This window comes from Mauremys reevesii, linkage group 7, assembly GCF_016161935.1.
Source record: "Mauremys reevesii isolate NIE-2019 linkage group 7, ASM1616193v1, whole genome shotgun sequence".
In the NCBI taxonomy this organism is placed as follows: Eukaryota; Metazoa; Chordata; order Testudines; family Geoemydidae; genus Mauremys; species Mauremys reevesii.
The window spans coordinates 95,264,466-95,291,636 of NC_052629.1; the positions used below are offsets into that span (position 1 = coordinate 95,264,466).

At 45.1% G+C, this 27,171-nt stretch overlaps 1 protein-coding gene across 3 annotated transcripts; it reads left to right on the plus strand.

The window, feature by feature from the left end:
• Nucleotides 1-742: 742 nt before the first annotated feature.
• On the plus strand, nucleotides 743-26,681 carry CDC42EP2 (CDC42 effector protein 2). 3 transcript variants are annotated; one of them, XM_039482718.1, is made up of 2 exons: nucleotides 743-895; nucleotides 22,702-26,681. In XM_039482718.1, the coding sequence occupies exon 2, from the start codon at nucleotides 23,321-23,323 to the stop codon at nucleotides 24,038-24,040; it is 720 nt and encodes a 239-aa protein (XP_039338652.1). In that variant the 5' UTR covers nucleotides 743-895; nucleotides 22,702-23,320; the 3' UTR covers nucleotides 24,041-26,681. The 3 variants fall into 3 exon arrangements, with proteins under 3 accessions (XP_039338652.1, XP_039338655.1, XP_039338654.1); XM_039482721.1 differs by lacking the exon at nucleotides 743-895 and adding an exon at nucleotides 5,948-5,963; XM_039482720.1 differs by lacking the exon at nucleotides 743-895 and adding an exon at nucleotides 22,381-22,395.
• Nucleotides 26,682-27,171: the final 490 nt, after the last annotated feature.

A 27,171-nucleotide genomic window follows, 5' to 3' on the forward strand; every position in this document is an offset into this window, starting at 1 on the left:
CTAAATTACCTAAGGGCTTTTGAAAATTCCATCTTTTATGCACAATCCATGCATTTTATACACAGGGAATCCATAATTTTATGCACAGTTTAGGCACAAGGAAAATCTTTTCCCTTAATTCCCAGGGAATCTGCATTTTATGCATGTCATGCATTTTATGTGCAGAGAATCCATGTATTCTGGGTAGAATTTTCAAAAGCATCTAAATCACTTAGCAGCAAAGTCCTATTGAATGTCAAAATGATATGTGATTCTAGTCACTTAGGTGCTTTTGGAAATGTTATATTTTATCTAGGGATATTATGCACACAGTGCCCATGCATTTTATGCACAGACGCAGCCATGCGTTTTAGGCATAAGGAAAACTCTCTTTAAATCACAGGGAACCCATACATTTCATGTACCAAGCATTTATGAACAATCAGTCCCCCTTTTGCCCCGGGAGATCTGGCCATTTTATGCATGCAGCGAACACCTCCCTCTGAAGGTCAGTAAAGAGGATTGCAAGCTTCATAAATAAAAAAAAAAGTCTGACCCTGTTTGTAGCCCCTTCTGAAGAGGATGCCCAAGGCCTCCCCTAAAATGCCACCTCAGTCTAACTGCCAGCAGTGGAGTCGGGGAAATAGTGCGAAAGAGCAGGCTGGGGCTGGCTGGCTGGTGCACTTGGCCTGGGGAGGAGTTTGCATGCTATTTCTCTGGCTAGCTCCAGTGTAGCTTTAGCATTGGCTCGCTCGGGAGCAGCCCTCGCTGAATACATTGCAGGCAGCGCACCGTGTATTGGCTCAAGAAGACGCAGGGTGGGGAACAAGGGAAGGAAGAACCCGCTGCTGCTCACTCAGTTGCTGGCTGCACCTCGGAGCAGGAGCCTCACTGCCACCAGCATCCGGGGCTAAGGGTGAGTACCGGGGAGGTGGAGTGAGTGGCTGTCGGCTTTTTTTGGTAGCTCTCCCAAAACTTTGAAGGATGCGTGTGTGACGGTATTTGGCAGTGCCAGCTAATACACTGACTGCTGCAATTTCACTTGCCGCGGAGCCCGAGACTGGAGTTTCGGAAGAGCCCAAGAAGCTATGCTGGGAGTCAGGACTCCTGGGTTCTGTTCCCAGCTCTGAGAGGAGAGCGGGGGCCAGGACACTTGGGCTCTGGTCTCACTTATGTTAGGGGAGTGTGGTCGAATGGTTAGAGCAGAGTGGGGCTGGGAGTCAGCACTCCTGAGTTTTATTCATGGCTCTGCGGGGTGGGGGGGCTGTGATAGTGGAATATTTTCTTTGCCTCGGTTTCCCTCTTTGTAAAATGGGGATAATTTCTGCTGCCAGGATGTGTGCATGAGGCCAAGAATGTCTGAGTTGCTTTGAGGCCCCAGAAAGAGGGCAAAGTCTTAGCTTTCCGATCCAGGAGGGCAGTGTTTTCTTGCAATGTAAGTTGGTAGCTGCTGCCACTTTTCTTCCTTGTCGAGGGCAGTGGGCTTGGCACTGAAACGGGATCCCTCTCCTTCTGTCTCATTCCATCTGTTAACAACCAGGGCTGACTTTCCAGGGTATTTGTTTTAAGGGAGTGAAATCTGTAATCAGTAAAGCTTGTTAAATTCGCTCTTACTGCTTGCAACAAGAGGGGAGGGGGAAGAAATTAATTCTCTCACATTTTAAATTGAGCTGCGGGACTTAGTAACTGCCTTTTAAATTTAGAGCTGGACTTCAGGGTATCATTTACCCATCCTCTTCTATATAAAGCTCTGGTTGTCTCCTGTGAGGATTTTTTTTACACCTGTGTAACATGTCTACATCTAGCATGATCTACATACAGCAACCTGCCTTATATAATTTTAGAAGCCAGCTGTGAAGTTCATAACTATCTTTAGATTAAGTTTGGCAAACTGAGATGCTTGAAATAGATGTCATGTTCCGGATGATGGGATAAAGGACTGATGCTTACTTTTACACCTCTTGACACTGGCAGAGCAGTGTAAAGGGCCTTGGGGTAAATGAGAAGCAGGCCTTATGGATCTTAAATAAGTGACATAGTAGGGGATAGCTGGGGAACCATGCAGGTGTAAATCTGAAGTAATTCCAGGGGGCTCCGTTTGCTCTTGTGTTACCGAGAGTGGAATCCACCCTAATACAAGAATATTGAAATTACCATCCAGTCCAGGATCCTGCCTCCAACATTGCCCAGTACCAGCTGCTTCAGAGGAAGATGCAAGAAACCCATAGAAGGCAATTATGGGATTACTTGACCCAAGGGGAAACTTTCTTCTCACCCTAATGGTTAGAGGTTGGCTTATATCTCATTAATGATTGTCACTAGTAGGTGCCCAGTAAGACAGGGTGTTGCTAGTTTTAGGAGGACCCCTCTTCCAGAGTCATAGAATAGTAGGACTGGAAGGGACCTTGAGAGGTCATCTAGTCCAGTCCCCTGCACTTATGGCAGGACTAAGAATCTAGACCATCCCTGACAGGTGTTTGTCTAACCTGCTCTTAAAAATCTCCAATGATTTACATTGGATTCCACAACCTCCCTAGGCAATTTATTCCAGTGTTTAATTACTGTGGCAGGAAGTCTTTCCTAATGTCCAACCTAAACCACCCCTTCCTGCAATTGAAGCCCACTGTCTCTTGCCCTTCTTGAAGTATTTATTTGTTATATTATTATTTCATTGTTCTTTGTATTTCAGTAGCAACTTGAGACCCAAAAGAGGTTGGGGCCCTGCTGTGTCTGGCACTGTACAGATAGATTTTGAGAAATGGCCCCTGCCCCAAAGAGCATACCATGTAAATAGACAGGACAGACAAAAGGTGAAAGTGGAAACAGCCAAGTGGCAAAGAGAGGGGAAGAGCCTAGAACCCACCTCTCCAGATACTTAGCTCAGCATCGTAGCCACTAGACAGCATTACTTTGTTCAGTGTATCTTTCAGTTAGACACGTTTTACGGGTTTCTGACACCCAGTCTGAAGTTTGGGCCTAACTTCGCCCTCTTCATAGTTTCTCCCACATCCTTAGATGATTCTCCCCTCTCTAAGGAAGATGATCATTACAGTTGTCTTCATCCTCCAACTGGCCAAGGCAAAAATTCAGGTTCCAATGTCATTGGTGTTCTGTAACTTGGCCAGCAGGAGGTGCTTGCAATGGGAATAGCTGCCAGTCCCCAGAGTCCTGATCTTGCATTGCCTGGCTGCTCGATAGCTGAGGTGGCTGGCATACTATGTTACTGGCTACCAACTCACCTAATGTCTTGGGCGTCCTGGAATAAATAACTTCTTAGGATTGGCTTTGCTCCCAAAGCCTGCCTGCCTTGCTATACCAATCCCTCCCCAACTCCCTGGTGGGCTAATATGGTGTCTCATGGCATCTTTCTGACTAGTGATCTGCCAGGAGAAGGGTAGTTCTGAGTGCTTCATCTCCCTTGTGGGACTTGCACATACATTTCACTGTCCAATTCCTTTGTGGGCTAGACTAGCTTGGAGTCAACAGCAGGGCAAGGCAGTGAAGGGAGGAGACACAGAACAAGAGAAGAGAGATTCCAGGGCAGGTTGGCAACTTGAAGGCTCAGAGGTCCCTTGAAGAGAATCTTCTTTTCAAATTGTTTTGCCACAGAGCTTTGCTTTGTTTTACATTGACAGAATAATTTTGGTAGGGTGGGCTCAAAGGTTCGGTTTTATTTTTTTGGGGGGAGGGAGGGCTTTTACTGGAGGATGGGATTGTGTGGGCTGTATCCACTCTACAGATAAATCTATTGTGGGTATTTTTAAAACATTCCTCTTTAGGGCAAAAGTTTTCCCTGGAGCACTAAACAAATAGTGTTCTGTGAGCGGTGTGAGGGAAATGACCCTCCATGTAACTCAGAGACCTTTGTGGGGCTGGAAAGATGAAACTTCTTTTAAGATGATCCCTGACAGATACAGCCATCTAGTGGATGTATGGGAGAACCAGGTGGATTCTCTGCTAAGGAATGTCAGTCCCTTAGCATGCTTCCAAACTCTGTGCTTACATGTATAAGAAAACCAGCCAGCACAAGACTTCCTATTCCTTCAGGGGGGGAAATGGAGTCTTTTAATCTAAGGCCTTGTTTATATTGGGGTGTTAGCCATTGGTGCAAGCCCCTGTGTAGATGTGTTTTCATGATTTCCACCAGTGCAGTTTACCCTGAGGATAAGCTGCACTGGTGTAAATAGTGTCTACACAAGGAGTCAGTCTCCTTGTTGCCTTTCACCTTGTGTGGTCATTTATAGCGGTGCAAATCATTCACTGCTCTGACTTAGTAACATTTTAAACACACCTTTGCTGCCTTCACTTTGACTGATGTAAATGACTTCCCCAGCTGCAGGCCAGTGGAGAATCTGACCCTAGGAGTTTAGACTGGTGCTAAGATCCCAGATTCTGATCTTGCTTTTACACTAGTATATCAGGAGCAGCTCCACTGAATTAATTGGTGTAACACTGTGGCTTTTCACTAGTGTAAGTAAGTTCAGTATGTAGACAAGGCCTTAGTCTCAGAAGTTGAAGGATGTGAGTGTGTGTGCGTGCAGGGAGGGAGGGGGAGCTGATTCTCCCTTGGATGCACATCATGGAGTCATTTAACACCTGTGCAGAGTAGGTGCAAAACTCTACTGCTAGCTGCCATGGTTCACCACTGTGTTACTCCTGTTCTTTTTCAGTGTAATTTAACTGAAAATGGAGTGTCACTGGCATAAACCTGGGGTAATGCTGTGGCTAATCAGCCTTAGTGTGAATGAGTGGAAAACTCTGATCTGGGTAGTGGCTTATATCCACTCTCCACAGGTATTAATAACTATACAAACCACCAGGTGGGGAGAGGGCTGGAGGTAAAAGAGACTCAGGTAGGCCTAGTGGCTTGAGCACTAGACTGGGATTTAGGAGAACTGGGTTCTGTTCCTGGCTTTGCCCTGGCCTGCTGGGTGATCTTGAGGGAGTCCCTTTCCCCTCTCTGTGCCTCAGTTTCCCCATCTGTAAGATGAGGATAATGATCCTGAGCTCCTTTGTAAAGTGCCTTGAGATCTACAGGTGATAAGAGTTAGGGATGAGCATTCTTTTATTTAAGATTTTGCAAAATCAAGCTACTTGAATAACCAAATATGGTCCCATGACTTTTTTTGTTTGTTTGTTTAATTCCCATGCTAATAAGCATTCCCTCGCCAACACTGGAGCATGTACCAAGGAATCAATCTCTTGCTATTACTCTGATCCCCCTACTGCTGAAGGCCCTGATTGTGCGGTAGGATGGGATGAAGAATATGGCAGACAATACTGTAAGCTCTTTGGGGCAGGGCTGTCTCATTGTTCTATGTTTGATCAGCACTTAGCACAATGGGGTCCTGCTCCATGACTAGGGCTCCAAGGTGCTGCTGCAATACAAATACTAATCCCTAGCACATACCCAGTGCTTTTTATAAGTAGATAAGTGCTTTACAAAAGAGGGCAGAATCATTATCACCATTTTGCAGATGGGAGAAACTAAGGCACAGAGAGGGGAAGTGACATGCTCAATGTCACCCAGCAAAGCAGTGGCAAAACCAGGAGTTGAATCCAGGACTCCTGGGTCCTAGTCCAATGCTCTATCCACTAGGCCACATTGCCTCTCCCTTACTAAATGGCAAGACTCCTGGGAGGTAGGTAAAGGGAGTGCCTTATCCAAGGCCATCTGCTGAGTTGGTGGTATAGCTGGGAGCAGAATCCAGCTGAATCCCAGCTCACACAGCAGTATTACACACTGACTTCAGTGGTGTTAACTCTTGATTTATCCTGATGTGAGATCACAACTGGGCCCCCAGTACTTTAGCTGCAGGAGCATCCTTCCTATCCTACAGGCTTGTATTAAGACCCCTGCCTCTTTATTTTTATGTTGAGGAGAACCAAGTGTCTGGATAGCTGGAATTGCACCAAACCTGGTCCCCACCCAATTCCAGATGGTCCATCTCACCTTCTTACTGACCGTGAGGCACATTTTCCAGGTTGTACTTTACTCCATCTCTCTCCTGGCATATACACCTGAATCTCATTTCATAGGTTTGGGGAGGGAACTCCTGGAGTGTGATCAAGATGATCTGGGTTCTCTTCCCAGCTCTGCACTGACTTGCTTTGGCATTTTCCCCTCCTACTCTTTGTCTATCTTGCCTGTTTAGATTATAAACTCTTTGGAATAGGGACTCTCTCTTACTATGGCCAGGTCTGTGCTAGAAACTTTTGCCAGTACAATAATGTCAGTTAGGGGCGTAATATCCCCTCTCCCCAGCTTATTTAGTTAATTGGTGTAAATTATACCAGCAAAAGCACGCTTGCCAGTATAAGCTGCATCTACATTAGGAAGGTTTGCTGGCATAACTGAATTTGTATCGCTATCCTGGCAAACCTTTTCAAGTGTAGACTAGGCCTCTGTATCTGTGCAGTGCCTAGTACAATTATTATTTATTATTTGTATTACCAGAGTGCCCAGGAATCACGGTCATGGACCCAGGTCCCCATTGTGCTAGGTGCTGTACAAACACAGAACAGAAAGTTGGTCTCTCCCCCGAGGTGCTTAGATCTAATACAAGAGACAACAGATGGGTACAGGCAGATCGGGGAATACAAGGAAACAATGGCACAATGTTGGTGAGCGTGATAGAGGGGCTGTGATCTCAGCATAATAGCGGTCTGATTGTTGTCAAGTTGTTTGTAGGCCTCACAGCAAAGGAGAGATTTGAGGAGGGATTTGAAGTTGACAGTGAGGTGGCTTTGTGGATGTTTATGGGGAGCTCCTCCCAAACATGAGAGGCAACATGGGAGAAAGCACAAAGGGGATTGTTTGAAAATGTAACAATTGGATAATGCAGGCGTGCACCATGGTCCAATCAGATGTGAGCATTGACAGCTCAACAGCAGATGAGACATGATAAATAGGGTGGGTTGGGGATTGACCGGGAAGGGCCATGAAAGTGAATAGAAGCAGCTCATGCTTTATGCAGTGGAGAGGTATTCAAAGGGAGGGGTGAACCGTTAAAGTGACAGGCTAGGAAAATGATCTTTGCAGTTGTATTCTTTGCAGCCATGGGGCCCTGTTTCCAGTTGGGGTCTCTTGGCAGTACAGTCATAAGAATAGTTAATAACCATCTGTGATGTAACCTTTGGTTTTATCTAGCCGAGTAGGGTCTGATTCTCATTTGCACCAAAGTCCCTTTACACCACTCTGATAAAGTGAAGGGGCCCTGAAGTGAATGCGAAGGACCCTTTTACACTGCCAGAGCCTTATTAGTGTAAATGAGAATTGGCTTGATCTTGCACATTACGTCATTGGGAGCTTTACCAACTATTTCAATGGGCACCGCATCACAATACTAACCACTGCCCCTTGAATAGCCAAAGTGCCGTGTGCGTCAGCGCTCGGGGGGGGCTCGATCACAGGATGCCTTTGTTTTGGGGGTGGGTACTGAGGCCATTGAATCTCTGATGGGAGGGGTTTCTATTAGCCTGTCAGAGCAGGTGCTACAAGGAGCCGTTAAACTGAACCTCTCAGGCTGCCCCAGGAAGGAAAGACACAAAAGGGAAACGGTTTGCCAGTAACAGGCACAAACAGGGCTAGGCTGCTATTTTTATAAAGAAAAGGGTGTGGTGCACAGTACAGAAAGGAATATGATGTCATTCCCTGTGGGAGTTAGGAGGGGGGTACAAAGATGTTCTCTGTTTTGTTACAATAGCCATTGAAATACAGAGGGCTAAGCTGATCATGTTAATGTTTCAGGGTAGAATCTTTAAAGGAGTTCAAAGAAGTTTGGTTCCTTAGCCTCCTTTAAGAATCCCAGTCTAAATGATTGCCAAACAGTTATATGGCTCTCCTATGTGCAGCCATGTTGGGTTGGAGGTTTCCTTTCTGATATCCAGTAATAAAACACTGCAGTTTTATACATACCTTTCCCTCTCCTTACTAAAACTAAAAACTCTAGGACTGGTGACCCTAGAATAATAATAATAATAATTAATTAATACCTAGCTCTTATAGAGCTCTTCATCCAGATGTCTCAAAGTGCATCAATGTCATTCTCATTTTACAGATAGGCTTGGGAGGTCACTTGTCTAAGGTTACCCAGCGGGCCACTGGCAGAGCCAGGAATTGAACTCAGGTTCCATCAGTCCCATATAACATATCTATAACTGTACAGTCCTGCCAGTGACAACCATAGTAGCAGCAGGAGGTGATAATATTGTGTTGCATGTTATATTTCTTCTTCCCTTTCACTTGGGAGTCTGAGCTCAGTGAGCAATCACCATTTTTGCTTAGCAAGTCGAGTTCTGCAAAGCTTGTATGTTTCTGTTGTTGCTGTTCCTTTCTCAACTAGTGTTGCTAGACTGGGCAGCATGCAGCTACACGGACTGTATTGTGCAGAGAATGGGGCAGAAAGGAAATTAGATCATTATTGAGTGACAGCAGGTTCATTTGTTGGGGGCTTATTCTGGTCATTTGACTGACTGGAGATTTTTGGTTATTTTTTTAGGAATGAGATTTTCAAAAGCAGCTCCCCTCCAATCCACCCCCACCTCTGCCTAGCTAGAGCTTAGAAAGATCTTCGTATGTAAATCATTCCCGAGATCAGGCTTATCTAATACTAAAAATTAGCACTCACTAGGCCTGACTATGATGTCACTTGTGGTCATGTAAATCAGGAATAACACCACTGAAGTCAATGAAGTTGCTTTGGTGTAAAACTAATGTGAGATCAGAATCAGGCCCCATATGTAACTCCACTGACTTCAATGGAGCCACTCCTTATTTACATCAATGTAACTTAGGTCAAAAGCAGGGCAATAATGAGTCTTATTTTACAGAAAGGGAAACTGAGGCACACACAAACAATTTGTTCTTCTCACAGCCTCAGGCTCTCAGCGCTGTGCTTGGACAGTGCCTCTACCACTAGTCCAGAATAAGAGCTATGCCTAACGGGTGGACAAGAACTACAGCTGGTGTAAATTGACATAGCTCCATTAAAGTTAATGCAGCTATACTGATTGAGGATCTGCCCCTATGCTTTTAAGGTACGTAAGTGAAGTCTTGGGGCAAAAACTGCACACAAATCCAACTCCTGGAATAGCCATGCACACTGCTCCAATAGCACTGTTGCTCCTTTTTGATCTAAACAGCTAGTCAAAATTTTAGGGGCCGGGGGATGTTCCAGCTGGAAGCAGAAATTGATGGAGTCTGGTATTTTCTTTGATATAGTTTTGTTTATTTACAAAGAATGGACAAAGTCCCATCCAGAAGGAATCAAATAGCAGGGAACAGCTTCCTTTGCTCACAGCACCAAGAACATGCTTTTCAGCCTGCTCCCCGACCCAAAAACTTCTCCCCAGGTTTCTTCCAGGGACAGCCACACACATTTTCAGCTGCTCCTTTCGTGTCTCTCTCTCTCTGTGGGTATGTCTACACCGCAAGCGCTATAGTAGCACAACTGCAACACTCCAGCTACAGTGCTGTGTGGTGATGTACTGTAGACAGACACTTGGTAGAGCAATGGAAGGGGTTTTTCCGTGGCTGCAGTAGCAGTAAATCCACCCCCTGGAGAAGCAGTAGCAAGGTTGACAGAAGAATTCTTTCATGGACCTAGTGGGGCTTCAGTCGTGTTAACTGTGTTCCTCAGAGATGTGTCAATTTTTCACACCCCTGGGCAACATAGGTAGGTCGACCTAAGTTTTAGGTGTCAACCAGGCCTCTGTCTTTCCCAGTTTTTGTATTCGGCCTCCCTCACAACCCCGTATACCAAAATAATACTCAGCCAAAAGCCTCTGGGCAGGTTCACAATTCACACATTTCTTTTGTCGTAGGTGGGGGTTTTAACTCAACCCATAACAAGGTTCCACCCTGTCCATAACAATACCCTCCCCCAGGTTTGGTTCTTGTCCCAGTGAAGCCTTTAATGGTGGCACTTAAGAGCCCATCCCAAACAGAAAATTTTAAAAGTAAATTTAAAATGATACAAGCTTAACTGTTTACACATATACAGTGTCTTTTTGTTGAGGTGGTTTCATCTCACCAGCCCAAAACAATTTTATTCCCACTCAAATCCCTTTGGGGCTTTTCTCTCCCTGGATTGCCTTTCAGTGTTCTTCTGAGGTTGTTTCTGTGGAATTTGATGGCTTAGGCAGAGCCTGGCCATTTTGTTCTAATGGGGAATTCATCTCTGTAACAACTTGTCCAGTTTCAATTGCCACAGCTAGGGCTTGTCTACACCACACAGCTTTTAGTGACACAGCCTTGTCGCTAAAAGTCAGCGTGTGAAAACGCTCTTTGTTGGCACTTTTGCCAACAAAATACTTCCAGCCCCGCGAGCAGCGTTAGCTTTGTTGGCAGGAGAGTGTGCGGACAAAGCCACGTTCACACTGCCACTTGGGTCGGCAAAAGTTTTGTCTTTCATGGGGGGGGGGCGGCAGCTTTTTTAAGTACCCGTGAAAAACAAAAATTTTGTCGACAATTCTGCAGTGTAGACATACCCCTACTTTCTCAGATTCAGGGGGTCGCTAAGCTGAAATTCTGTCATTCTGTTCCTGATATCTTCTCAGATGGTCCTGATGGATAACTTCTGGGCTTACTCCTGGGATCTAACCGTATCATGGACACCACTTCATTATTTGTGTCAAGACTATGTATGGTCCCTCGCAAAATTCATCCAGTTTAGGGCTTCTGTCCTTCCTTCGAGGATTGTGCAGCCAGACCATGTCTTCTCTTTAAAAAGTTTCTACATATGCCTTTTTATCATAGAGCCTTTTCATTTTGCCAGAGGCCTCAAATTTTCCCTAGCAAAGATGTGAACTTTTTCAGTTTTGGGTTGTAGGGTTTGCACACAGTCCAAATGGTTCAAATCCCTTTGTTCCACTTCAGAAACTCCATACAAGAGGTTGCTTTAGCTCCTGCCCAAATGTGAAGCATGCTGGGATACACTTTGTACTCTCATTGACTGCTGTTCTATAAGGGCTTGTCTACACTTGAAATGCTACATAGGCGCAGCTGCAGCGGGTAGGATTTCAAGTGTAGACACTTATGCTGATGGGAGGGTTTCTTGTGTTTGGTGTAGGTGGTAGCTAGGTTGACGGAAGAATTTTTCTGTTGGCCTACTGCTGTCTATGGTTTTCAAACTTTTTTTCTGGTGACCCAGTTGAAGAAAATTGTTGATGCCCACGACCCAATGGAGCTGGAGATGAGGGGTTAGGGATGTGGGAGGGGCTTAGGGCTGGGGCAGAGGGTTGGAGTGCAGGGCTGAGGGGTGGGGCTGGAAATGAGGGGTTCAGGGTGTGGGAGGGGGCCCTGGGGTGGGGGTTGGGCTGTGGGAGGGGGTCAGGGCTCTGGGTTGGGGGTGCAGGATCTTGCTGGGGCTCGGAATGAGGGGTTTGGGGTGCAGAAGGGGGCTCTGGGTTTAGGGGGGCTCAGGACTGGGGCAGGGGTTGGGTGTGGAAGGGTCCGGGCTCGGGGCTGGGGGTGCAGGCTCTGATCTGGGGCCAGGGATGAGGAGTTTGGGGTGCAGGAGGGGGCCCTGGGTTTGGGGGGGGGCTCAGGGATGGGGCAGGGGGTTGGGATGTAGGCTTACCTCAGGAGACTCCCAGACAGCAGCGCAGTCGGGGTGCAGAGGCAGGCTTCCCGCCTGTCCTGGCACTGCGGTCCGCGCTGTGCCCCGGAAGCGGCCAGCAGCCGGTCCAGTTTCTAGATGGAGGCACGCAAGTGGCTCCGCGCAGCTCTCGCTCACAGGCACTGCCCCCCCCAGCTGGCCAATGGGAGTGTGGAGCTGGTGCTCGGAGTCCTGTGGCTCCTCCTGCCCAGGAGCTGGACGTGCTGCTGGCTGCGTTGCGCCCTGGAAGCAGTGTCAGAACAGGTAGGGACCAGCCTGCCTTAGCTAGGCAGCACCGCTGACAGGACTTTTAACGACCCAGTCAGCAGTGCTGACTAGAGCTGCCACGACCCAGTGGCTTACATTCTGTGACCCAGTACTGGGTCACGACCCACAGTTTGAAAACCACTGGTCTATGCTGTGGGTTAGGTTGGCTTAACTACATTTCTTGGGGTGGTGGATTTTTCACACCCCTGAGCCATCAAAAGAAATGGGATATGCTGGTTCCTGTCCCTTTGGTGCTGTTTTGCAAAGTTAGCCAACTGACACCCCCGCAACCCTCCCGGCCAAGCCCTACTGAAGCTTTCCACCATCCCATCAGATTGTAAGTGTGAGTTTTGTGGACATTTAGAATCTCAGAAACCTATTGAAACGCTTTGGATTCAAAGTCTCTCCCTTGATCTGTGTGTAACTCACCCAAGACTGCAGATCTGGTGAATTCATTCATTCATTTGGACCCCTGCAATTTTCACAGCCTCTTGATTTTTTTATTGGGTAAGCCATAGACCACTTTGTGAAGTAGTTCATTAGCTAATAGCTACCAGCAGGTATTGATTGTCAGCCTCTGTCTCAGGCCAGGGTCCCAAGAACATCAATGGTAATGCACTCCGTTGGTGTCCCCTCAAGAGTTTATTAGAGAATATTTGAAAATAAACGATACAAAGAGTTTGAAGCGTCAGTTATTGTGTCATCGGGGGTAACATACAGACTATAGGGGGATATTAGTATTTTGGTATTGGACAGCATATACCATATACAGTCTGTCATGTCCCCAATGCAGGCTGTATGGTGGGTGAGATCAAGATAGTCAGGCTGCAAAGGGGCTCTCCCTGTTTCAGGGGGACCATGTTCGCAATGCAAACAGCATATGTCTTGTACCAACTGTCTTGGCTGCTTTTTACCCAGTAGAACTTGTCTAAGGTTTTTGCAACCCCAAAATGTCCTGCAGTTATAAGATCATGACATAACCTTAAGACCTCCTTTTTCAGTGTACCAGTACCCATCATCTTCTGGTTTCTCTCATCACCTCTAAAATATTTCATTTTTAAATTCCAAGCTTTCCCACTGTGACCAGAAAGATTTCACTGTGAGGAGACACTACATTCCAGGGTGGATACATTTTCCAGTTGATTTTCCAATATGCCCTATCCTGTATCCAGGGGAAGTTTTTAGTTGCGCTGGAGTCCATTTCTTCTACCTCTTTCCCCAGTCTTTTTGGTGGATGAACCAGGCACAGAGGCATTTCTGCGAATTAGACTAGAGGAAAGGAGTAGAGGCACTCCCATTCCCTTGAGCAGCTAATTCCTTGCTCTCCTGCTTGGGGCAGTGTTTGCAATTAGCCTCGCAAGAGACCTGTCTGGACAAGGGCATCAGCATTACCATGCTTACGGCCATGCCTCTGTGTGATTGCAAAATTGTAACATTGCAGTTTCCCCAACCCCCTGGCAAGCTGTCCCTCAAGATTCCTGAATCTAAAGAGCCATTGCAGGTCTGCCTGAGTCACCATAATCTTCCTCGCACACAAAGAGTGATGAAAATGTTCATTGGATTTAACCACAGCTAGGAGTTCTTTTTTGGGTGGTGTCATAATTTCTCTCAGAACTGCCCCCAATCTGTAAGCACTAGCGCCTGTGTCCAATCTGAAAAGGGTTTTGAATCATGGGTGGGCCAAGACGGGAGTGGTCAGAAGAGCCTTTGTCGACTCTGAAAGTACTACATCATACTCTGCTGACCAGTGACGTGGTTTCCCTTTCTCACCCAACCTGGGCAGTGGTTTTGCAATATTGGCAAATCCACAAATAAACCTTCGGTAACAGGAGCAGAGCCCTGTAAAACACTGCACAGCTGAGAGTGTCTGGGGAATTGGCCAGCTCTGTACAGCCACAGTTTTCTTCTGGTCAGTGGAAATTCCCCCCTTGCTAATTGTGTGCTCACTGCACAGTTGCCAACTTTCACACGATACGTACACACCCCGACTTTCACAATAAGCCAAAAATCATTTCAAAACAAGCCAATCTCTAAGAACCCCAACATACTATGTAACTAGATCCCTCCGGCGTGCAGTCTGGGTCTGTGGTGGGCCCGCTGTGCACCCCTGAATCTCCCCCCACCCTTGCCCCTGCTTGCCCCCCCCCCTTGCCAGCAGAACAGTCTAAGGGCTGGTCTACACTAATGCAGTAAGTCGATCTAAGTTACACTTATAATATAGATATAACTTAGGTCAATACAGCAGTGTCTACACTGCGCAATGTCGACAGGAGATGCTCTCCTGCTTGCTGGGAGCCAATCAGAAAAAAGAAGCTACAAGCTAAACAAGCAACAAGCCAAAAATTAGCCAACAAGCAACTCACAGGCCAATTAAGCCAAAAACAAGCCCAATTTCTGTTTTTTCCGCAGGTTTGGCATGTCTGGCCCACTGCAGATTACCTCTTTTTGGAACCAGTCACATTTCTTTGGGTTCAGTTTCAAACTGGCCACCTTCAACTTATCACAGACCATTTGTAAATGTTTTAGTTCCTGCTCAACTCTTTATGCATGCACCAGAATATCATCTAGGTATAATAGACAGGCTGAGAGGGCATCCCACATAATAACCTCTCCATTAGCCTCTCAGTGCACAAACCGAAAGCCACCACTTTAAATTGCCACAAGCCTTGTCCTGCTGTGAAAAGTTTTTCCCTCTCTATTTTGGATCCACTTCCACTTGCCATACCCACTTTTTACAGCATCAAGGTTATCAGTTAATTTTCTACAGTCCACACAGAATCTGGTGCTGCCATTCTTTTTCTTAACCAGAACTATGGGTGAGCCCCAACGACTGGTTGAAGGCTTGATATGCCTTCCATTCCTGATACCTTTTCTCAATGGCCTGTAGAGCCTCTTCCCTTTTAGCTTCTGGTAACCGGTGAGATGGCTGTTTAATGGGTTGGTTTCCCCCAGTATCAATCTTGTGTTGGACCAATTGAGTAGAACCTATATCTTTGTTGGATAAGGAGAACAATGCTTAATTTCTAACCAGAAAGTCTTAAGACATGTCTATATGCTACTGGCTAAACTGGCACTGGTGTGATGGATGCAGCGGTGCCGGTTTAGAGGGTCTGGTGAAGACACGCTAAGTCAATCGGAGAGTGCGCTCCCCTCCACATTTGTACTCTACCTCCCTGACAGTATGTCCAGACTACCCGCCGTATCGGCGGGTAGTGATCGATTTTTCGGGGATCGATATATCGCGTCTCAACTAGACGTGATATATCCATTTCCCCGAACGCGCTCCCGTCGACTCCGGAACGCCACCGGAGCGAGTGGCGGTAGTGGAGTCGACACGGGGAGCCGCGGACGTCGATCCCGCGCCGTGAGGACCTGAGGTAAATTGATCTAAGATACTTCGACTTCAGCTACACTATTCACGTAGCTGAAGTTGCGTATCTTAGATCGATTCCCAGTGTAGACCAGCTCTGAGAGGAGGAAGCTATGGTGACGGGAGAGCATCTCCAGTCAACATTGCGCAGTGTAGACACCGCTGTAAATTGACCTAAGTTGTATCGACTTCAGTTACGTAACTTGCGTAACTGAACTAGTGTAACTTAGATCGACTTACAGCATTAGTGTAGACCAACCCTTAGACTGTTCTGCTGTTCCCTGGGTAAGTGTACAGCACTGTGCTGGAACAAGTCCGACTCTGGGAGCTCACTTTCCCAATTGTCGTTTTCTTCTATAACAGTATTTACCAGATACCCAGCTCACATTTCGCAACTGCAGTGCCTTTTCTCACTATTTGCTGTTTGTCAGAGTCATTCAGCAAAGGAAATGGGATCAGTTCTTGTTTCAGAACTACAAGAACGTTAGGAGCTAAGATTCCCCTAAGAATACACATCACAGATCCTATACACACTCAGTAGCCAAACTCCCATTATTACTGTTTAGCTGCCCAGATCTAAACAAAAACTGGAGCTGATCCTTGTATCCCCAAGCTTTTCTTCTTCAGCTTAATGTCCCCCTATTTCTCAAACTAGAAGAGGAGCTTTCACTAGACACTTGTGATATTCTGTCTTGGCCTTCCTTAAATGTATAACACTCCTTTTTGTGGCTAGTTTTGTCACAGTAACAGCATTTAACTGAATTGTTTTCCTTTAATTTTCTTTAATTATTGCCAATTTCCTTTGTACAAATAATATTTATCATTTGTTCCAATCATTTAATTTGTTGTGATCCAGATTAGAATCCTCCTTTCCATCATATATATTAGAAACAGAATTGTAGTTGCAGGGATCAAGGTAATCAGCTTCCATCTTCCTCACTAATAGCTGCTTCCTCTTCAAGATTCAAGTTCTGTAGCAAAATCCACAGCCTCTCAGAATGACTTTGACCTCCTTTCCTTGATACTGATCTGCAAGTCAGGGTCCAGCTGAGCATCTACACATTGATCCATTGCCCATCTATCCTGGATGGCCTTTGTGATATGCGGATATGCCAGGCACATAAGTCTTTGAGGTCCTCTGCTAGTTCAAGTGGGGTTTCTTCTTTCCCTTTTTTTCTAGATCTTAGCTGTGCCCTGGCTAGCTCAGATTGATGGCTGACTCCAGACTGCATGTCAAGGGCTTGTACCAGGTCTGGATAATTCCATCTCTTTTCTGGGGTTAAGTTCTGCAGCACTATCAGAGCTGGGCCACTCAAGTTAGACAAAAAGGGGGGTTACTACTAGTGTCCATCTCACAGCACTGATTTGAGCTAGAATATTGAATTGAGCCAAATAAGCCTCCCAGCGAGTTTTCCCCTCAAAGATTGTAGGTTTTTGCATCACTGGAGCTGGCTCCTCAGGGACTTTGTGGGTTACAAACAGGGTAGACAACTGTTGTAAATGTCTGGTCTTACCAGAGTCCTCTGGCTGGCTCAATTTCTTATCCAGGCAGCTGTCTTCCACTGTGATCTGTGATTTTCTTTTGGAACTGAATTTTCAGCTCCTAGTCCTTACTGCTGCCTATAGAATCATAGAATATCAGGGTTGGAAGGGACCTCAGGAGGTCATCTAGTCCAACCCCCTGCTCAAAGCAGGACCAATCCCCAGACAGATTTTTACCTCAGTTCCCTAAATGGGCTCCTCACGGATTGAACTAACAACCCTGGATTTAGCAGGCCAATGCTCAAACCACTGAGCTATCCCTCTCTGTTAGCAAGTTTCAAGTTGGCTAAAGCTTTCCTGGTCTCCACTATTTAATAGACAAAACCTCTGGTCTATGGCACTCAGGTGCTGGTCACCTCTTTGACCCGTCTTGTCATTCCAGCCTGGAGCTTTGTAGCTGGGCTTCCCAACCTGTCTGAACATAAGGAGTTGTTGCTCCCACACCGATTTGACCTCTGCCTGAAAATCAACCCTCTGCCCTTTCTGGAACCTTCCAGATGCTGCTTTACTTTCTGTTGTGAAGCTTCAAGGTCCTATTTCAGTTCCTTCTTTGATTGCTCCATCTTGGTTCAACAGGAATACCAGCCCACAATTTTTCTCCTTGGAGACTGGATCCCACTCTTGACCTCAGTGTTGCCCCTTTTTGACCTGAGCAGCTAGCCAAAGTTTTAGGACCCTGGGGATGTTCCAGTTGGAAGTAGAAATTGATGGAGTCTAGTATTTTCTTTGATGCAGTTTTGTTTATTTACAAAGAATGGACAAAGTCCTGAAACTCTGAACCCAGAAGCAATCAAATAGCAGGAAACAGCTTCCTTTGCTCACAGCCTGCTCCCCTGACCAAAAACCTCTTCCCGGGTCTCTTTCAGCTGCTCCCTTAGACTCTCTCTGACTTCCTCAGTTTTTCTGTTCTGCCTTCCTCCCTCACTCTCCCACCCCCCTGAAAAGAATAATCAGCAAAAAGGCCTGGGGTGAGTTCATACACTTTTTGTCTTAGGTGGAAGTTTTAACTCAATCTATAACAAAGTTCCACCCAGCTTATAACAATCATAGAATCATTTAATATCAGGGTTGGAAGGGACCTCAGGAGGTCATCTAGTCCAACCCCCTGCTCAAAGTAGGACCAATCCCCAACTAAATCATCCCAGCCAGGGCTTTGTCAAGCCAGGCCTTAAAAACCTCTAAGGAAGGAGATTCCACCACTTCCCTAGGTAACCCATTCCAGTGCTTCACCAGCCTCCTAGTGAAAATGTTTTTCCTAATAGCCAACCTAAACCTCCCCCACTGCAACTTGAGACCATTGCTCCTTGTTCTGTCATCACTGAGAACAGTCTAGATCCATCCTCTTTGGAACCCCCTTTCAGTTAGTTGAAAGCAGCTATCAAATCCCCCCTCATTCTTCTCTTCTGCAGACTAAACAATCCCAGTTCCTTCAGCCTCTCCTCATAAGTCATGTGCTCCAGCCCTCTAATCATTTTTGTTGCCCTCTGCTGGACTCTTTCCAATTTTTCCACATCCTTCTTCTAGTGTGGGGCCCAAAACTGGACACAGTACTCCAAATGAGGCCTCACCAATGCCGAATAGAGGGGAATGATCACGTCCCTCGATCTGCTGGCAATGTCCCTACTTATACAGCCCAAAATGCCGTTAGCCTTCTTGGCAACAAGGGCACACTGTTGACACAGCTTCTCGTCCACTGTAACTCCTAGGTCCTGTTCTGCAGAACTGCTGCCTAGCCATTCGGTCCCTAGTCTGTAGCAGTGCATTGGATTCTTCCGTCCTAAGTGCAGGACTTTGCACTTGTCCTTGTTAACTTGCTGGCAAGAATACTGTGGGAGACCATATCAAAAGCTTTGCTAAAGTCAAGAAATAACACATCCACTGCTTTCCCCTCATCCACAGAGCCAGTTGTCTCGTCATAGAAGGCAATTAGGTTAGTCAGGCATGACTTGCCCTTGGTGAATCCATGCTGACTGTTCCTGATCACTTTCTTCTCCTCTAAGTGCTTCAGAATTGATTCCTTGAGGATCTGCTCCATGATTTTTCCAGGAACTGAGGGGAGGCTGACTGGCCTGTAGTTCCCCAGATCCTCCTCCTTCCCTTTTTTAAAGATGGGCCCTACATTACCCTTTTTCCAGTCATCCGTGACCTCCCCCGGGATCGCCATGAGTTTTAAAAAATAATGGGCAATGGCTCTGCAATCACATCCGCCAATTCCTTTAGCGCCCTTGGATGCAGTGCGTCCAGCCCCATGGACTTATGCTCGTCCAGCTTTTCTAAATAGTCCTGAACCACTTCTTTCTCCACAGAGGGCTGGTCACCTCTTGCCCATGTTGTGCTGCCCAGTGGAGTAGTTTGGGAACTGACCTTGTTCGTGAAGAGAGGCAAAAAAACATTGAGTACATTAGCTTTTTCCACATCCTCTGTCACTAGGTTGCCTCCCTCATTCAGTAAGTGGCCCACACTTTGCTTGACTCTTTTCTTGTTGCTAACATACCTGAAGAAACCCTTCTTGTTATTCTTAACATCTCTTGCTAGCTGCAGCTCCAAGTGTGATTTGGCCTTCCTGATTTCACTCCTGCATGCCTGAGCAATATTTTTATACTCCTCCCTGGTCATTTGCCCTAACTTCCACTTCTTGTAAGCTTCTTTTTTGTGTTTAAGATCAGCAAGGATTTCACTGTTAAGCCAAGCTGGTTGCCTGCTATATTTACTATTCTTTCTACACATTGGAATGGTTTGTTCCTGCAACCTCAATAAGGATTCTTTAAAATACAGTCAGCTCTCCTGGACTCCTTTCCCTCTCATGTTATTCTCACAGGGGACCCTGCCCATCAGTTCCCTGAGGGAGTCAGTCTGCTTTTCTGAAGTCCAGGGTCTGTATTCTGCTGCTCTCCTTTCTTCCTTGTGTCAGGATCCTGAACTCAACCATTTCATGGTTACTGCCTCCCAGGTTCCCATCCACTTTTGCTTCCCCTACTAATTCTTCCCTATTCATGAGCAGCAGGTCAAGAAGAGCTCTGCCCCTAGTTGGTTCCTCCAGCATTTGCACCAGGAAATTATCCCCTACATTTTCCAAAAAACTTCCTGGATTGTCTGTGCACCGCTGTATTGCTCTCCCAGCAGATATTGGGGTGATTGGAGTCCCCCATGAGAACCAGGGCCTGTGATCTAGTAACTTCTGTTAGTTGCCGGAAGAAAGCCTCGTCCACCTCATCCCCCTGGTCTAGTGGTCTATAGCAGACTCCCACCACGACATCACCCTTGTTGCTCACACTTCTAAACTTAATCCAGAGACTCTCAGTTTTTTCTGCAGTTTCATACTGGCGCTCTGAGCAGTCATACTATTCTCTTACATACAATGCAACTCCCTGACCTTTTCTGCCCTGCCTGTCCTTCCTGAACAGTTTATATCCATCCATGACAGTACTCCAGTCATGTGAGTTATCCCACCAAGTCTGTTATTCCAATCACATCATAATTCCTTGACTGTGCCAGGACTTCCAGTTCTCCCTGCTTGTTTCCCAGGCTTCTTCCATTTGTGTGTAGGCACTTAAGATAATTCACCAATCGTCCTGCATTCTCAGTATGAGGAAGTCCTCCCCTCTTGTGCTCTCGTGCTTCCTCCCAGTATCCCACTTCTCCACTTACCTCAGGGCTTTGGTCTCCTTCCCCCGTAAACCTAGTTTAAAGCCCTCCTCATGAGTCAGCCAGCCTGCTTGCAAAGATGCTCTTCCCTCTCTTTGTTAAGTGGAGCCCGTCTCTGCCTAACACTCCTTCTTCTTGGAACACCATCCCATGGTCAAAGAATCCAAAGCCTTCTCTCCAACACCATCTGCATAGCTATTTGTTGACTTCCACGATTCAACAGTCTCTACCTGGGCCTTTTCCTTCCACAGGGAGGATGGATGAGAACACCACTTGTGCCTCAAATTCATTTATCCTTCTTCCCAGAGCCATGTAGTCTGCAGTGATCCGCTCAGGGTCATTCTTGGTAGTATCATTGGTGCACACATGGAGAAGCAGGAAGCGGTAGTGATCTGAGAGCTTGATGAGTCTCGGCAGTCTCTCCGTCACATTGTGAATCCTAGCTCCTGGCAAGAAGCACACGTCTCGGTTTTTCTGGTTGGGATGGCAGATAAATGACTCAATCCCCTGAGGAGGGAGTCCCCAACCACCACCACCCACCTTCTTCTCTTGGGAGCGGTGGCTGTGGAACTCCCATCCCTAGGACAGTGCATCTCATGCCTTCCAATCAGTGCTAATACTTGAAATGTTACTGTGAGAAGAGCTGCCCCAAAGGGAATCCTGCTTAATTCATTTGGCACAGACTGACATTTAAAAACCATCCTGAATTTCAAAAAGCTCTTGAGTTTTTAACAACATTGATATGTGCTGGCGACTCCCCCTCTCATTACTGCAGGGTGTGCACATCACATAGCTTCCCCTCTACCTTTGGCACAAAGTTGTTTCTTTTTAAATGTGGTTTTGCGGAGCTCTTTTGTTTGGGCTTTAAAATAGAAGGTAAAACAAACTCCCAGAGTCCAAACAGAGCTTTCAGCTGGTTGTCTTGCATTTGTTTTTAAGTGGCTGCGAATGAAACATTGCAAATGTGGTTCACTTTGGAATGTTGAGTGACTCTCTTGCAAAATTCATCATGGCTTGGGATTGTCTGGAGGAGGAAGAACTGGCCTACAGTGTCTCAGCTGCTTGGCAGACACTCTTCTTTTCTTTCCAGAAGTGCTGAGTATACTGAGCAAAGAGGTCTGCTTGCTCTGAATAGTTGGGTATTTGACTGGAGTGTAAACAGGCCTGTGGTCAATAGTATTTTATGTTTCTTCAGTTGTTTGCATCATGGTAGTGCCTAAGGCCTCAACTGAGAGCAGAGGATTATTGTGCAATGTGCTGTAGATATGTAGCAATAAGCAGTCCCTTCCTTGAAGAGATCATAATATTTGTCTTCAAAGAGCTTTACATGCATGAACTATTTAACCTGCCCAATACCCCTGTGACTTAGGGCAGTGTTATGGTTCCTATTTTATAGTTTAGGGAAGCTGAGGCACAGAGCGGTGAAGAGATTTGTCCAAGGTTATGCACGGGGAGTCAGTAGCAGAGCCAAGAATCCAGGAATTCCTGTCTCCCTGTCCTGTAGTTGTATTGTATCTTTATTTCAAGTGGTATCAGTAACTGGTTAGTTGTCATTCATCCATCTGAAAGATGAATGAGGAGATGGGAAGCTTTTTGAAACTTAGAAACATAAAAATTGTCATACTAGATCAGTCCAATGAATCCATCCAACTCAGTATTCCCACACTTCATGCTTTATCAGACCAGTGGACCTACGTAGTCCAGTATCCTGGCCTCCTTCCATCAGATTAAGAGTCCCTTTAGCATAGTACTCCCACCACTGAGCTATGTCAGCTCAGATCAATGACTGACCAGTGTCCAGTACCAGATGCATCAGAGAAAGGTGTAAATTCCACGTAAGAGGCAATTCTTCAGGAGCATAATTATGGGGGAAGGGCGAGATGTTAAAAAGCACCTATGTGGAAGCTCCTAAACCACTTAGGCACTTTGGAAAGTCTCACTTGATGTTTCTTCCCAACCCCAGGCACTTAGTGCTTGGTTTAAGACATGAAGGTTGGTCTAATTTACAATTATTTATCCTCACTAGCATAACTATGGATTATATTCTTGTTTGCATAAATGTCTATTTTTGTGTATCCTCCTGATCTCTGTGACTCATGCATACACATTGACTTGTGGAACTCAGTGCCAATCATGGAAAAGCAGAATTCATTTCAAAAGCAATGATAATTTTAAAGGTTACTAGTGCTCCTTGAAATACATACTGAACTTCTCCAGCATAACTAAAAATGACTGATCTTGACTAAGATTAAAAACAAACTAACTTTTTTTTTTTTTTTATTAATCTGTTTTATACAGTGTTTGACTGGAAGTGTGGTAAAACCTGGATTATGAATAGCAGAGTCAGGGAATGGAAGTTCATACTCCTTTGCTGAGTTGACAAGTTTCATCTTCAAGAAAATTTAGAACAGAACAAATTGACTGGTGAAGCTGTGTGTTCCTAATCTCAGCCTCCACTGGAAACATGTCACTTGTCCAACTTCTTAGCACGTCTCCATTCAGCCTCATCAAATATGAATCACCCTGGATTTAATACATTTTGTTGATTCCAACTTTAAGAGTTTAAGCTGATTTTTCTGAGGCAACAGATTTACTGATGAACTCTCAAAAGACATCACAAGTGCCTGGAATGAATTACTTGGGTCATTTTATCATCTGTGACATATCCAACAAAGTTTAGAAAGAGAAACTGTGAGTGGCTGGAATTAATTCCCTGAAGCATTTTGACAGTGAGAACTTTTCTCCTACATGTTACTACTCCATTTCCAAACATCTCTTTATAAAAAATGGCAGAAAACATTTAGATTATTTTTAAACCTGTTTTTTAGGATCCAAAAAGATACCCTCATCTGAGGGATTATTTTGATGGACTTTGCCAGGCCAGCTCTGAATAGTAAAGGCTTTAGTAATTGGCAAGATGTCCACCAAGGTTCCAATCTACCTGAAAAGAGGCAGTAGGAAGGGCAAGAAGGAAAAACTCCGAGATATCCTTTCTTCTGATATGATCAGCCCCCCCTTGGGAGACTTCAGACACACTATTCACATAGGGAGTGGTGGGGAGAATGATATGTTTGGGGATATTTCTTTCTTGCAAGGGAAATTCCACCTTCTACCAAGGACTGAAGGTAGCCTAGATTCTGACAGGGGCAGCCACTGTGGAGTGCCATTTGAGTTCTCAAGGACTGCTACTATCTCTGGTCATGAGCAACCATTTTCTGAAGCCCCCTCGCCACTCTTAAAGAATGCCATCTCACTGCCTGTCATTGGGGGTCCACAGGCTCTAATGTTGCCCTCTACCCAGGCCCCACCAAAGCCACCAAGGCTGCACCTTGATGATAAAGTTCAACCAGCTCTGCAAGGCAAGGAAGCTGTGGCAGAACTGACTTCATCCAAGGACAGCAGGACTTCTGAACCTATCTCTCACCTCTGCAGCCCCAATGAGCTGTTTGCCATCCCTCAGAATGGGTTTGTTGAAGAGAAAAATAAGGATGAGTCCTTTATGACCCATGCTGGTTCCCTGCTCTCCCTCCATGTGGATCTGGGGCCTTCTATTTTGGACGATGTCCTTCAGGTCATGGATAAACACCAAGCTGGGAAAGTGATACAAGATTCTGGCAGGCAAGAAATCCTGACATGAAAACTAAAGGGACTTCCGTGGGGAAAGACTTTAAAATGTTGAGTTTTGTAGATAAGAATTTTTCCCCCAATATGGAATATGGTTAACTGGGCCAGCTTGAATTGGTGAATTTTATCCTGTTTGGAATCCCAATTGTGCATCTTATAGTAATAGGGTATTAAGCTTTTAGGAGTGTGTTGCTTACTTTTCACCAATGCACATCATACCGATGGGTTTTTTTTATGTTGCTTTCTGCAGGCCTTTGAATGTTGCTCAGTACTGAAAAATGTATGAAACTAAGATAAGTTCAGTATCAGCAATAAATTGCCGCTTAGCAATAAGACCTCTAACTTTACTGATATGAATAAATTTTAAGGGATATGACTTTTTTTTAAAAGGACTGTGTCATTTTAAACTATTTGTAGTGGGTGTGGTGTGAATGATGCTGTGGAATATCAAGAGTTTAATTCAAAAGGATCCTGGTTCAGATTGAGAGACTATTTTACACAGAACTCTGTTAAAGTAGAGCCCGTGAGAGATGCCATATCACTGAGGTCCTTGTTAAAGGAAAAAAAGATGTAGATGGGAATATAACCACATATATTAAGGGGATTTCTCATTAGCATTGTAATCAAGATTCACTGTCCACATTAGTCATGTAACTCACCCACAGATATAGTACAACTCAATCAAGTTGATCCATGCTGTTCTGAATCAAACTGTCTTCCTATCTGTATTTACTGTTTGAAAACCTGAACACTTGCTGTTTGCCAAATAACTTGAATTGTCAAATGGAGTGTAAGCAATTTTTTTTAACCTCTTAATTGAATTTTTAAAATAATCTGCCACTTTACCAGTAAAGCAACTAGGAAAAAAATCCATTTGGCTTTGATGATGATCCTTCTTTATAAAAAAGCTAGGAGTAAAAATTAGCAGACTGTATATTTTAGCAGATGTAGGCATAACTAGAGTCAATGGTTGGAAGTTGAAGTCATCATACTTCAAGCTGGAAATAAGATGAAACTTTTCAAAAGCAAGGATAATTAACCACTGGAACAGATTACCAAGGGATGTGGTAAATTCTCCATCACTTAGAGTGTCTCTCAGTTTGTAGACTCCAATTCAACCACAAATTGTTGAGTCTGATGCAGGAATTTGTGGGGACATTTTTTAGCCGGTGTTATGCAGGATGTTGATGGTCCCTTCTGGCCTTAAAACTGATGGAAATCTAAAATCTGCTGGCATTAGAACTGCAGAAATAACCAAGACAACAGATGGTTCCATTTGCTCAAGTGGGTCATATTTTCAAAGTTGCCTAAAAGATTTGGACTCCCAATTCCCATTAAAATTCCCTAGATGGTTTTTAAATGTCAGCCCTTGCTCTTTATTTATTTATTTATAATCCTTTAGTACCTAGGTAGGAACTCCAGTCTATCTCAGTACTTGTGTGTCACTCATCATTAATGGACCATATACTTGTAACACTCCTGTGATGCATTGTCCCCATTTTATAGCTGGAAGAACTGAGGCAAAGGATAGATCAATGGGCAGATTTTTAAAGGCGTTTAAGTTCCTTGCCAAGGTCACACAGGGAATCCAGGAATTGAACCTAACACTCCAGAGTCTCAGTCTAGTAGCCATTCTTCCACCCAGTCAAATATCAAGGCACCATGGTGCTAGGTATTATACAGACATTTTAATACAGAAGACCACTTCTGCCTCCACAATTTTACTATGTAAGTTCTGGATAGGACACACAACTGACTGGGTAGAGAGGATGAGGGAATAATAAAAGAAACAGCATGTAGCAGAGAAATAGTAGTCTCCACTTGTCACTAACCTAACCAGTGTCAGACAAGAATGATTTTTAGGTGGCATGGCAGAGGTAGGATATAAGGAGGGACTTAAAAGACTGCTCAACTAATCTCTGGGGGATGCCTTGTTGGAACAATATGGAATAATTCAGACTTGCATAGTTTTTTGGGCTACGAATGGAAAAAGAGCCTGCTGGAGTTGGACACCCAAATCCATCTGAAATTTAATAGGAACTGGGTGCCTGACCTTAAAATCCTTCCAAACGCCCAGACTTGGGGTATGAGAGAGGACATAGTATAAGCACCTATCAGTTCCCTTTGACTCCAGGGTTCTAGTCCCATCTCTGGGAGGGGAATGTAGTTTAATGCTTAGGGTAAGGGACCTGGGAGTCAGGACTCTTGGGTTCTATTCCTAGCTCTGGGAGGAGGGTGTTGTCTTGTGCTTAGAAGCAGTGAGGACCCAGGACTCAGTGCTGTTCCTAACTCTGCCACTGATTTACCGTGTCATCTTGGGCAAGTCACAACTCTCTCTTCCTCAGTTTCTCCATCTATAAAATAGGGATTTTAAAAAAATGCCTTCCCTTCGCCACACAGATATCAAGGTTTGATGTATGTAAGAACCCACTGCATTAAAGGCAGTAATTAAGTTCAAAGCATCATTATTCATGGATATTTCTGGCAGCCTCAATTCACAGTTTAAGATGTGTACCCGCAAGGAATTAAGGTGCACTGACCTTCTGTTCCTCCCTCTGCATCAGAATATGTTTTTCCTACAACATCTCAATGTCACTGATTTGCTGTTTTGTACAGAGTGTATCATTTTGTTTAATCTTTTCTAGAGGGGAATAAATAATGACTCATTAAACTAACAAGCTCTCATCTTGTCACTGCACAACTGTCTCAGCTCTTGTTTATGCTGCCCATCTGTTTCTGTTGGGAGGCTTCACAAAGGAGACAAATGTGTATGTGATTAAGGTGCCTTATAAGGCAATGCTGCCTGAGAGAAGCAGCAATTTTGGTTTAAATAAGTGTTTTGACAACTTTTCTAGCCTTCAGGCCGCAAAACAGATAAACTGGACCAAATTCAGCCTGGAGTATGTGGGAACATTCCCATGGCAGTCTCTGGATTTCATTCTGGTCTGACTTTACAACAGTTTTAAATCCAGGGGGCCAGATTCTGAACTGGTGAAGTCAACAGAGTTCCACTGATTTACCAGTGGAGAATCTAGCCCTCTGTCTGCAGTGGAGTTACTCCTGATTTACAGTGGTGTAATGGAGACCAGAAGCAGGTCTTCTGTGACTAATTACATGGGGATAAAAGCTGGGTTTTTTTCCTGG